This window comes from Dreissena polymorpha, chromosome 6 (assembly GCF_020536995.1).
Source record: "Dreissena polymorpha isolate Duluth1 chromosome 6, UMN_Dpol_1.0, whole genome shotgun sequence".
NCBI classification, from domain to species: Eukaryota; Metazoa; Mollusca; class Bivalvia; order Myida; family Dreissenidae; genus Dreissena; species Dreissena polymorpha.
Window position 1 is genome coordinate 111,287,188 of NC_068360.1, and position 13,637 is coordinate 111,300,824.

Consider the following 13,637-nt stretch of genomic DNA (forward strand, 5'->3'; position numbering starts at 1 on the left):
TTTCATGAATTTGATGGACATATAATTACAACAACGTAAATATTCACTGAACTTTTATCTGTTTGCATACAATATAACAGTCATCCGTTTATACATTGTATTTATACATTGTACAAAGATAGTATTTCAAGTTGTTCATTAAAGAAGTGTAAATACATGTATATGTACTTTTCATCAAGATCCTTGATGTTTACTTAACGAATGAGTCAATTGTCGTCTGCTTAGCATTTTGTCGAATAAAAGTCGAGATTTTTAGAATAGCTTGAACCCGAGTCTTTCCAATGCCGAATAAATCGTCGTTGAGATTTCCCATCACTTGCGTCGATAAAATCAATCTTTTCTTTTAAACACAACTCTTTCCGTTTTCGCTTATCCATTTTGAATAACGATATGGTATAAAAGTCGGTTTTTATATCCATCACGAACAAAACCGTGTTACTCAAATATCCTAACTGTTAAATTATTCGCCGTAATAAATCTTTAAAGTGTGTACCAAACAACTACCAATTTACCCATCAAAGACTCAATAATAATAATAGCTAATTGTCAATCAATGGTTAAAAATTATAACAAGTGCCGAAAATCTAACACCTGTGTCGCAAATCGATGCCAAAAACCGTTGTCGTTAATTGTGGTTAATTGGGTCAGAATGGCTTCGTACACAAGCCCGATAGTACCACAACATCAGATCAAGTAAGGTGTGAAAATGACTGGTCGTTTGGCGGGTGTCAATTAAGAACAATATCGATAATTGGTACTGATAAAAGTGGTCGTAATAGCGGATTAGCGGGTTGGTCGGATTAGTGAGTGTAACGACCATTGAAATATAGAAGGAACAAATCGGGACTGAAAAATGGTGGTCGACTTAGCGAGTTGGTCGGAATACCGAGGTGGTCGTAAAGAGAGTTTTCACTGTATGCTTACATTTTATGCTGGCTATAAGGCAGAGCTCCTTATGATCTCCAATTTTCTCAACAATTTCATGGAATTGTGACAAGTCATTGTGAAGACTGGTGCATTTATGAATAGAACTTGTAACTGACCCTTTAATGCTTTTAACTTCATCTTTTATCTCGTTAAGTTCCTTCGCAGTAATATTATTGAATTCATTCACGATAGAAACAACATTCCTACACATCTCTTCTTTTAAATATTGCTCATTTCCGCCTGATATTCCCACAGAATTATTATCACATTCATCTATATAAGTATTTAAATTGCAACACATTTGCTCCATCATAACTTCCCTATGTTCATTGTATGTTCTCTGCAATGACTGAACGCTGGCCTCCTGACTGATGTGAAGGTTTTTGATTTCTCCCAGGACAGTTTCCAGCTCCACTAACAGTCCCTGTAGGTCTGTGGGCTGTGTGTTGGTCAGCTCATTAATTGGAGTCACTTTACTGCACTGGCTGAAATAAACAATCAATACATGTACATACCAAGGAATAGTCAGTGATATTATGTTATGCTTCAAACAAGTATAGATTGTCAAATAAAAACAAACAAGGAAAATAAATGAAAGCTTTTTTCTTAGGCTTAATATGGACTGGAGGTATATAGATTTGCCATTTTCCCTTTGTTCTTCCATCTTCGTGACTTTTCTGTTACATATAACTTATATAACACCTATTCCTGCAACTTTACGAGAACAGTAAACAGGCATGTAAGTTTGTGCACCTCTATATTTTGGTTCTGTTTTTTTTTTCAACATAATGTATACAAAACTTACATTTTAAAATATGTGTCTACTGAAACTTTGCATAAATTATTACCATTGTGTTGATATATTTTGCACACCTGCATATTTTGATATGTCTCTTTTCAACATGCCCAGAGGTATGACCCCTTTTTAGCAAAGAAATCAAATTTTAAATTGTGTTGTGAGAAACTCAAAGAGTACAGCTGATAGTGGGATGAAATATTCTAAAAATATTACACACCATGTGATTTAACACACCTTGATATTTCGTTAAATTTTGTCTTACATAAGGAGAGTTATGGCCATTTAAGCAAAAAATTATATTTTGTTAATTGTGAGAAGTGTAACTCGAAAGGATTTTGATAGAAGGATACATCTTCAGGAACATATTGATCGTCAGGTAAACTCACGCAACTCCATATTTTTTTTAATAATGGTTCAACATTAAGGTAGTAGTGAGACAAATTGGATTGTAGAGGTATCCATGTAATAAGAAAAAAATTATAATTGCTTATATTGTTTTTACAGTTAGTATTGTTAATGTTGATCACACTATGCATACAAAAACATGCAAGAAAAGATCATTATTGCTCCCCACCCCACAAAAAACAGACATGACTTATTATTAAAGTCTATTCCCAACATTTTTAAATAAGCCAGAGATGAAAATCAATATATTGTTCAATAAACTGACTGGAACTGATTTTTGCAAACACATGCCTTAAGTGTATTAAAATCTAATTATTGCATGCATTTAATGATGGCAATACTGTAATATATCTGTACAATGTCCAATGTCCTACAGTATTTTATTATAATTTTATTCTACTTCAAAGATTGTTATTATGGGTATTAACAGGTTCTAAAACTGACTTCTAAACATTTATAATTTCATGTTATAAGCTTCTGTGACCTTTGATCTATTGACCTCAAAACGGATTGACCTCTTCAGGGGTCTCACTAGGATTTTAAAACAGGAGTCCTGGGACTCCTTACTTGGAAAAAGTGTCCAAAAGGAAAAAATAGGAGTCCCAATGAATATTGCAAACATCTTCAAATTTTCAGCAAAAAATCCATTTAAATAAAGAATGAATATAAAATTATAAATAATACAAATGTTTGTGTCATTATTAAAACCCCAAGTTAAAAATGTACATTAGGAATGCCACTCATTATGTTCTCTTTATTGTTACTTGATTAAAATATCATGTAGAAAAAAATAAGAGTCTTAATCTTCCTAGATGTAAACATAGGCATTTTGCATGCCTGTAGGTCAAAGCATTCTCTAGATATCTTGTGGATACGATTGGTCTACAGATATATTCAAGCAAATATAATTATTTTCAAACTCATCCAAGATATCATAGAGACCAATCTTCTGACCAAATTTCATCAAGATTGGACAATAAATTTGGCCTCTAGAGTGTTAACAAGGTTTTACTATAGCTATATAGGGAAAAATGCCCCGCCCCTGGTGGCCATATTTTTAAAGCAACCAAAACCATTTTCAAACTCATCTAAGATATCATTGGGACAAATCTTCTGACCAAGTTTCATGATGATTGGAAAATAAATGTGACCTCTAGAGTGTTAACAAGATTTTACTATAGCCATATAAGGAAAAATGCCCCGCCCCCTTGGTGGCCATGTTTTTCAACCAACCACCAGCATTCCGCGGCGGGGAAGGCGACGTGTACTAGCTAAAACGCTCTGCGTTCCGCCGAGTTGGCTAATATCCGCGACGTTTATTACTTAAGCCTAGTCGGTAAATGCAGACAATTTCCGTTCTTATCAGGACACCGCCACGCGACACCGCGGTAGCAAATAAAAACATTGTAATTAAAAATTGTTTAAATACTGTGGCTTATAAAAAATAAAGATAATTGTATAAAAAATGAATATATGTTTTTATTCACAGGTCCGTCTACAATATGAATAAATATACAACACGTAAAGCGTTTTGACAAATTAATATTTAATTCATAACACATTTAACACAATAGAGCCATGATGGCCCTGTATCGCTCCACTGTTTTTTTTATGCGAAAAAAACGTGTAATGTGCATGGGTTGAAATGTACTCAAGAATGTGACTTTCTCTTTCTATCCCTCATCCCACTGGGCGCTTAAAAGTTGGAAGGGTGAGCATTTTTATATATGGAAAAAGTTACTACCGTGTAAACTAAACAGACTAAAAAGCCCGGGAATTGTTGCACAGGTCCTTTGCTTATAACGTTGGTACATTTATCTCTCCAAAAGATATTGTCGTTCTTTCTTTTTCACATATTTTTAGATGCTGATGATCAAATCTACGCATTTGATTTGAAACAGATTCACAAGACCCATAGGAATCAAAATGCCTTAACCCTTAACCAAACGACACATTTTGGACTTTCCCAATATGAAAGAGGTTGCAGACGACAATTAAATTGTAATAGAATATGAAGGAAGTGATCAGGTACCTGGTAGAAATGATTGTGATAAAAGGAGAAATTGCTCATCTTGGGCAATTTCTCCTTTTATCACATTTATAAAGTTGTCAGCTACAAACCCGTAAAATCCTGTTAGTGTTTGGTAAAGGGTTAACAATTTTTGGTTCCTTCTTAGAGCCTTTCACACATTTATAACAAATACAATAGTAGCATCTTTCTTTGTAAAGAATCATCTCAAAATATAATTAACAACCCACACATCCCTAAGACCAACAGGCCTGAGAATATTATGATAATCTAAAGATTATTTCTTTATATTTATAAATGTATTTAATTTAAGTAATACATTTGACTTATAAGATCAATTCATAACTTATATTAAGAAAATTATAAAATGGTCAGAAATATATATGGATAGTTGAGAAATTGACAATCATATCCACAATTCATGAGTCACGATTCACAAATGGAACAATGAATCATTAGTTATTAAAAAGCAGCACATACGATAGTTAAGAACATTGCACTTCATTAATTCCAACACCTCTTGGATACAAGGTTTGAGTTTACCATGCAGTATCATATATTGACTTTTCTTGAAATAATTATGTTCATGGAAGTTTTGTTTTTAAAATCAATAAGATATTATTAAACTGATTTAAACACTACAAAAAAGACAGGAAATTAACATGTCATCCGAAATATTTTTATCCGGATATATGTTCACTTTCAACATATTTAAATAAAACCCGACTTTTTTTCAGGTTATAAGAAAAACATTCATAACACGTTTTCTTACTTCAATTCCTTTGTAAGCAGTCACCATCCGATCTAAAATGGCACTAAATGACAGGGTTTTATCTCATGTTTACAAGATGTTGTTGTTGTTGGTCACAGCCACACGACCGCAGTAATCTCCCCTGGTAAACGTCATATGTTCCGTTTTGTGACCCCCGGGGCAGGGTCAAATTTGAGATAGGGGAATAATTTGAACAAATTTGGTAGAGGACTATTAGATATCACTACACACCAAATTTAGTAGCCCTAGGCTCTATAATTATGAACAAGAAGATTTTAAAAGTTTGCACAAAATAGGCCTATAATTTAAGCATATGCTCATTTTTGAGACACCCAGGGCAGGGTCAAATTTGTCCCCAGGGGCATAATTTGAACAAACTAAGTAGAGAACTATTAGATGTAACTACATACCGAATTTGGTAGAAATAGGCCCAATGGTTATGGACAGAAAGATTTTTAAAGTTTGCACAAAATGGGCCCAATATAAGCATATGTTAAATTGTGTGACCCCTGGGGAACGGTCAAATTTAATCCCAGGGGCTTAATTTGAACAAACTTGGTAGCGGACTATTAGATGTCATTACATACCAAATTTAGAAGCCCTATGCCATACGGTTATGGAGAAAAAGATTTTGAAGTTTGCACAAAATAGGCCTTATATAAGCAAATTTTCAATTTTTTGACCCCCCGGGACAGGGTCAAATTTGACCCCAGGGGCATAATTTGAAGAAACTTGGTAGAGGACTATAAGATGTCACTACATACCACATTTGGTAGCCCTAGGCCCAATGGTTATGGACGAAAAGATTCAAATGTTTTCACAAAATAGGCCTTATATAAGCAAATTTTCAATTTTCTGACCCCCAGGGCTGGGTCAAATTTGACCCCAGGGGCATAATTTGAAGAAACTTGGTAGAAGACTATAAGATGTCACTACATACCAAATTTGGTAGCCCTAGGCCCAATGGTAATGGACGGAAGATTTTTAAAGTTTGCACAAAATAGGCCTTATATAAGCAAATTTTCTATTTTTTGACCCCCCGGGGCAGGGTTAAATTTGACCCCAGGGGAATAATTTGAACAAATCTGAAAGAGGTTCACCCCAGGAATATTCCTGAGAAATTTCATCAGAATTGGACCAGTAGTTTAGGAGAAGAAGATGTTTAAAGACAAAGTTAACGCACGGACGCACGCACGCACGACGGACACAGGACCACGACATAAGCCCCGCTGGCCTCTGGCCAGTGGAGCTAACAAGAATAAATGTTCCGTTAAATTTCCAAATGAGAATAATAGTTTGTAATCTAAAACACGCTTCCGATTTTTAATGTTAACACGACGTTTACAAATGCTTCCAATATAAAGTCATCATGTATATTTCCCCACAAAAGCGCGCGAAAATTATGCTGCAATGTTCAAGTTTAAGTTTTATGCGTGGAAAGCATGCGTGTATTGATTTTGTGATACAAACTTTGTAGCGCAGAGAGCAATGAATTCTGTTGATTTTCGGTTAAAAGTTTCTTTGGTATTTTTTAACACAATTATATCGCGAATAATTTGATATTTCCTCCAAATTAATTTCAATTCAAACACGCCGTATCTTTATCTTCCTCCAAATTAATTTCAATTCAAACACGCCGTATCTTTATCGTTTTTGGTATTTTAGTAGAGTAATTATTGAAACAGTTATTGTACTGTATACTGATTAAAGAGAACATCTGGACGGAACTGGATTAAATGTTTGGTGTTATGAAAACACGCAAAGCTTGTCTACTGACCTATTGTGTAGACTTCTGTCAGGGCTTTTTTTGGCCCGATTTTATAGCAGAAATTCGGCTATATTCCCAATCGCAAAAAGTATACATTTTTCCCAAAATTTGCTAAAAAATTCCCAATCTGGGAAAAAAACGCTAACGACATCGGCTGTTTCGCTTTACGCAAAGCTTAGTCCGATCCGGTCTCTTATGGGTTTTAGACTATACTTCAATATGGATAACGTCGGCATTATTCGTATGAACGATACTCTACGTGTTGTTCAGGCGCTTGTTATAATTTTGATGAATTTCAAGCGTTTTATGATTCGGCTGCATGGAAAACAAATATGTCGCGCAATTTGAAATATTACAATAAGGAAGTCAAACAAAGATAAATTGATCGTTATCTCGTTAAACACGGAGCTTCCTCTGCGTTGCCCAACGCTGAGGGCCACCGCGTCGGCTTATCAATTTGCCGATCGTTAACCTCGGCGGCACCAATCATGCAAACTCCGCGTATTGCGGGACGTTCTTAATCTCCCTCCGTGGGCGTGTCCGCGGAGTAGCGAGGAAAAATTAGGCAAAACGCGTGGACTGTACTGTATAAGGAAAAATGCCCCGCCCCTTGGCAGCCATGTTTTTCAAGCAAACGTAACTCATCCAAGATATCAATAAGACAAATCATCACACCAAATTTCATGAAGATTGGACAATAAATGTGGCATCTAGGGTGTTAACAAGGTTTTACAAAAGCCATATATAGCCTTAAAGTGAAAAATGCCCCGCCCCTGGTGGCCATGTTTTTAAGGAAACCAAAACCATTTTCGAACTCATCCAAGATATCATTGAGACAAATTTTTTGACCAAGTTTCATTCAGATCGGAAAATAAATGTAGCCCCTAAAGTGTTAACAAGGTTTTACTATAGCCATATAAGGGAAAATGCCCCGCCCGCTGGCGGCCATGTTTTTCAATCAAAGGGCATCATTTTTTAACTCATCCAAGATATTATTGGGATGAATCTTCCGACCAAGTTTCATGAAGATTGGACAATAAATGTGGCCTCTAGAGTGTTAACAAGATTTCACTATAGCCAAATATATAGCCATATAAGGAAAAATGCCCCACCCCTTAGCAGCCATGTTTTTCAAGCAAAGGTTTCCATTTTTAAACTCATCAAAGATATCATTGGGACAAATCTTCTAACCAAGTTTCATGAAGATAAGGAAAATAAATGTGAACCCTACAGTGTTAACAATGTTTTACTATAACCATATAAGGAAAAATGCCCCGCCCCCTGGCGGCCATGTTTTTCAACCAACCGGCACCATTTTTGTTGGCGGGAATAATTCCCCCTATGCTTTGAAACATTTATTTGACCTTTGACCTTGAAGGATGACCTTGACCTTTCACTACTTAAAACCTGCAGCTCCATGAGATAAACATGCATGCCAAATATGAAGTTGCTATCTTCACTATAGTGGTGGGGGACATAAAAATGCTCTATAATTTTTTACCGAAATAAAAGATAATAGAGACCTCTGCGCTACGAAGTTTTTATTCAGCCATCAAATATTAAAGTCCACGCTTTCCCTGAGGAAGATTGATGTGATGTTGTAAATGAAGTCTAATTTTGGCATGATCTTCAACTGTTCATGAAATACATTTGAAAATACTTAAATTTAATAATGTATTATGTAATACCAATGGTCATTACACATAATGCAATTACTAGCTAAATAATGTCGTGTTTTGAGATTGCCAAACCAGTGTTGTTTTTTTCGATGAAATATTCGGCGTTATTCGGCCCCATTCCCCCATCTCTAGAGTATATATTTTTCCCCCTAATATTTTTAAAATTCCCCTCTCGGAAGTGTAATTCAATTTTAATCAATACCACATTTAAATGCGTCTTTCGTTACGAATTTATTTACTATAATTTTGCTGAACTGCCGCATCTGCGTGTTTACTACATGGCTAAAAGTGAGGAAGTTTGAAAAAGCCTGAAAAAAAACCTGGGGGCCAGGTGGCTGGAAGGCCCCCGGTCAGCTCCTGGAAAATAGCATTTTAGATGGCCAGGGAATGCAGTGCAAAGCTTACCTTTTACCAAAAACAAATATTTAAAGGTAAAAAATCAAAGGATTCAAATCAGAACCAATTGATGGAAACTTTACACATATCACTCTTTCTATTTATAAAAACACGATATTGTTTGGTGAAGACACACATCACTTTATGGATTGTTGGAACACATTTCACTATACACTATAAACACACCCTGATGATAGAAACTTGATTGATAATTAATTATGGAAAACAAATATCACTACAATTACACTTAATAGCAGCGCTTCCGTTAGCTTTTAAAAGTTGGAAGTCCTGACTTCCAAGCCTAAAATTTTGGACGTCTCAGACATACATTTGGAAATTTTGAAGTCCTACTTTTATTTCAGAAGTTTAATATGGTACATGTTCCAACTCTATCCATTACCCAATAATCCAGTATTATCACGATTTCTATTTTCAAAACCAAAATACGGTCAATATTGACGTCCGCCATTTTACGCAAGTGAATATAAAAATTGAATTGTGGGATGGGGGAATTCCCATTGAACATGCGTAAATCACGTGACGCGATTTGAGCGCATAGAGCACATTTATATTTAGTAATGACGACAAATCAACGACTGACTTTAAAATGTTAAATGTACCTCCTTTCAGAAAAGTTTGCCTATGTGAAAGCAAATTTCGGAGAATAAAAACGTGCCTTTCTTTAAATTTTACAGAGTACACTTCATTCTGAATCGCGATATAACTTGTCAGGTCATTCATACACGTAGACCAATATATATGAATAGTTAGGCAAAACACGTTATTTAACTATTTATTGCATTATGTGTTACAGCCATTGATATAACAAAATACATTATTCAATTTTAGTATTTTCAAATGCGTAAAATTTTATTATTCACGGAAAGTTAAGAAAATTCTAGCAACAAATAAACATTTCTCGTGTATTTCGTGTACAAATGGAAATCATGCGAAAATGAGACTTCATGTACAACATCACGTCATTCTTCCTCGGGGAAAGCGTGGACTTAAATATTTTATTGCTGAATAACAACTTCGTAATATTATTGTATACAGCTTCACGTGGGGTCGGCGTGTATTCGGCTGCCTGAGCCCTGATTGGCTGATGCGCTTACCAAGAAGAATTTCATTGACAGCTGGAAAAATCAATATTGGCCACTCGCTGAGAATTTCATTTAAAACAGTACCTCTTAGGCGGAGTTAACGGTCTGAATAACCCGATTTACTGTTGACATTTGTACGTGCTGTGTATTAGTAAATAGAGTACATGCGGATTATCGGACGTCCAAGGGACTTCCACCCATTGCATAATGGACGTACGGGTGCAAGTGAAGGAGTTTATTATCACTTATCTGTTAAACTGGCCCCTTTAGTGGCCATGGCTATCGATTCCAGTTCGCACATGTGTTATACATGCAGATACGCACCTTTTTCAAGATTATTTAGATCTCGGTTTCGATTGGAAATATTCGCGGACCAGCGGCGGACCACCTACCCCTACGACCCCCCCCCCCCTCTCCCCACTTTCTAATCGATTCTGGACGAATTGAGAGATCGACCTCCGGGGCTTAAAAAAAGCCGGAACTTCCGGAAAAAAAAACGGAACACTTTTAGCCATGTTACTTTCTTTTAGCCTTTACTCCTTTACCGCAAACCGTACGTAGTTCACTATCACGACTTTCGCTTTACGACATCTACCGTAAACCGTACTAAATCCACCATGTTGCACAACAGCAGAAAAGCCAAGAAATGTTGATCTTTGAACATGAACATAACATGTTGATGAAAAAAAGACTTGGAATAATGTTTTTCTCTCTATGTATGGTGAATTATAGTGTTAAAACTTGATTTTGTACTGTTACTTGCTAAGCATTGACATATCCCCTTTTACGCGCGAATCCCCCTCACCCTCAGGGGACCCGATCACTTTCCACCAAAACTGAAAAAAACCACTGCAAACTATGCATACATATAGGTCTACATGCATCAATGACCTGACAGGTTTATATCGCGATCCGGAATGAAGTGTATATGTCACATTTTAAATTCAGTCGTTGATTTGTCATTATAACTTAATATGTTCGGTCCTCGCAGTGATTTTTTTTTACAAATTTTCTCATCTGAGTCCTGGGAAGTCCTCCATAACCTGCAAATCTACCCTACGGTATGAGTCCCCGAATCGAAAAAACGAGTCCAAGTATTAAACTTTATTAATTTTTTTATAAAATTCTATGCATTTTTGGGACTCATATAACTCAAAACTTTGCATCCCCAGAGATTGTTGTTAGTCCAGGGCGCAGGACTCGCAGGTAAAAAAATCACTGTCCTCGATACTCTCAAATCGCGTCACGTGATTCACGCATGTTCAATGGGAATTCCCCCATCCCACAATTCAATTTGTATATCCACTTGTGTAAAATGGCGGATGTTTGTGTTTATGAAATTCTTTTACACATTCATCGTCAATATTGGCAGTATTTTGGTTTTGAAAATATAAATTATAATAATACTTGATTATCCGGTAATGGATAGAGTTGGAACATGCAAAGATCTATCAATATAATATGTTTATTTATAGATTTAAGGAACATGTTTGTATCCATCGAAATCACAATCGGTTGGGTCTATTAAAATTATGAAATAAAAGTGGGACTTCAAAATCTATGTTTGGGACGTCCAAACTTTAAGGCTTGGAAGTCGGGACTTCCAACTTTTAAAAGCTAGCGGAAGCACTGTTAATTATTAATAACTGAAGGAATATAAATGTGTGAGATACCTGTGAATTGTTCCAACACATGCAGAGCAGCACAGCTGACGGTGGTCATGGCAAAACTGTGTCAGTGTTTCATCCTCATGCACCTCACACTTCCTGAGAAAATCTTCCACCGCCTTAGAAACTGGCCATTTCTTAATATCCTCCCTTCCACATATCATATGTTTTGTAAACAACTGACCATGCAGGATTACACATTTTTTACAATAAAACCTTAAACATTGTTCACAATAAATGTCTGCAGATTCCGTAAGATTCTGCTCTAAACAACATGTGCAAGAAAAGTCTTCAACCATACGCAAACGTTTTGGAACCGAAGACAATGAACCTGTTGCCATTTTGTTACTGTTTATAAAGTAAAAACCTTTTTGTTTAAATCGTTCAAGTATATTTCTTGTAAAATATGAAAGAAATAAAGCTAGTTCCAAAAGTTTATCAACCTTAGAAGTTAAATTTAACACTGAAACACAGATAAATTCAAACACATTATGTGCGATAAAACTTTTCAACCATAGGCCAACGTTTCACAACATAAGACAAAGAACCTGTTGCCAATTTTGATACTCTAGTGTATGAAGTTTTACATACTAAAGTAGTTAAAGTATAATTCTGTTAAAATAGTCCATTATACTGTAACCCGGATGTATCCCAATAAACAAGACAACATCATCAATAAGATAGTTCACAGTTCACTTCTGTTATTAATGTAGGAATGCTTTTCAGTCAATAATGAAATACATGCAGACGAAAATTAAAATAGCAGTTAATCCCACAGTATAAATCAGGATCTGAAATATATAAAACAATAAAATACTAAACAATAGTTTTGTTCTAGTGGCCTTAAAATGAGTTTTTTTATATGACTCAACTACTCATATAAGATTCAGGTACAACAATTACAAAATACACAAAACGCAGCATCAAAAACCTTACAAATAATGCGTTAAAATTATTTCATTTAACACATTGATACAATTTCTACAATTCTTACCAATTTATGGATTTGAGTCCCTTTCTCTTTCACTTCAGTCTCTACTCTTTCAACCTGCTGGTGCTGTAAATTAGAGCATGCAAACATATAATATGGTGTTTCAACTTAGTGTATAGACCAGTTCACGAGTGACGTCACGCGCACCTGCAAAGTTTTTACCTCGCCCACTGGTAGGCAAAAAGAGGTAGAATTCATATAAGCGCATATAGAGAATATTGACAAAATCATCGTTTTTAAGGATAATCATGCACAATATCAAATATAATTTTACTAATTATATCTGACATCTTTGGAACGATTATATATTGTTGTCATTATTTGTTTTTACTATCAACGAACTCTGGAGTGGAACACAATCTAAGAGCTCGATATGTGGTAACCACAAACAATCTCACTACATGTCACTTCTTCGAGACCATTTTTAGTTACAACATTCTCAGAAATTGAAATTCTTTCAGAATAAATGAAATTTAATGAACGAAAACAAATAAGGATGATAACAATCAATATGTCAATTTTATGTACGCAACATAGGGAAACTGATTTGAAACTTTATATGTCTGAAAAAGCAAACTAAGACCAGTTAAATGTATTGTATAGGTCTCTTTGGAAAAAAAATTACCTTGTTACACATTAATTAAATTCTCGTGATTAATGTAATTGTTTTATTTAATTGTTCATATTTATTTTGACAATCTTTGTTGCAGCATTTATATCCCGGTGTTTAATTGCACCTTTGTTCATCACAAACCGATTATCTTGTTATGATCAGATACTGTCCATGCAAACAATTACAAAGAAAACATGGTGTCATAAACCCAGGGACCTATACACCTAAACCACATATGGCAGATCAGTGTCTGGTCATTGAACACAAGTTACGATAACTCCATGTCATCTCTTGGCATATTGAGCAGTCATGTAAGCCAAATTTAAAATACTGAACAGTTGCTTCAATAAAATATTTTAACATTTAAAAAAAAAGACATTTTTCGGAAATGGATTAACAGGAGCTAGTGTATATATATATATTAGCCAGTTTAATCATAATAATACATTGTTTAATAACTATACATTTAAAATATTGTGCAATTTTAC

At 35.1% G+C, this 13,637-nt stretch overlaps 2 protein-coding genes across 2 annotated transcripts in view; both read right to left on the reverse strand.

Moving 5' to 3' along the window:
• LOC127835237 (uncharacterized) overlaps nt 1-13,637 on the reverse strand; it is a 52,042-nt gene that overhangs the window by 22,332 nt on the left and 16,073 nt on the right. The gene's annotated exons all lie outside the window — the stretch shown is intronic.
• Nucleotides 41-12,070, reverse strand: LOC127835236 (uncharacterized). Its single transcript, XM_052361561.1, has 2 exons — nt 11,552-12,070; nt 41-1,412 (listed from the first exon to the last, which is right to left on the reverse strand). Exons 1-2 carry the CDS (start codon nt 11,884-11,886, stop codon nt 866-868), a joined length of 882 nt encoding a protein of 293 aa, XP_052217521.1. The 5' UTR covers nt 11,887-12,070; the 3' UTR covers nt 41-865.

Bases quoted from the DNA above. Each gene is read 5' to 3' on its own strand.
- LOC127835236 (XM_052361561.1), bottom strand. From the start codon at position 11,886: ATGGCAACAGGTTCATTGTCTTCGGTTCCAAAACGTTTGCGTATGGTT. The intron at 1,413-11,551 runs GTATCTCACACA...TGTTTATTTCAG, and splicing joins TGTGTTGGAACAATTCACAG to CCAGTGCAGTAAAGTGACTC.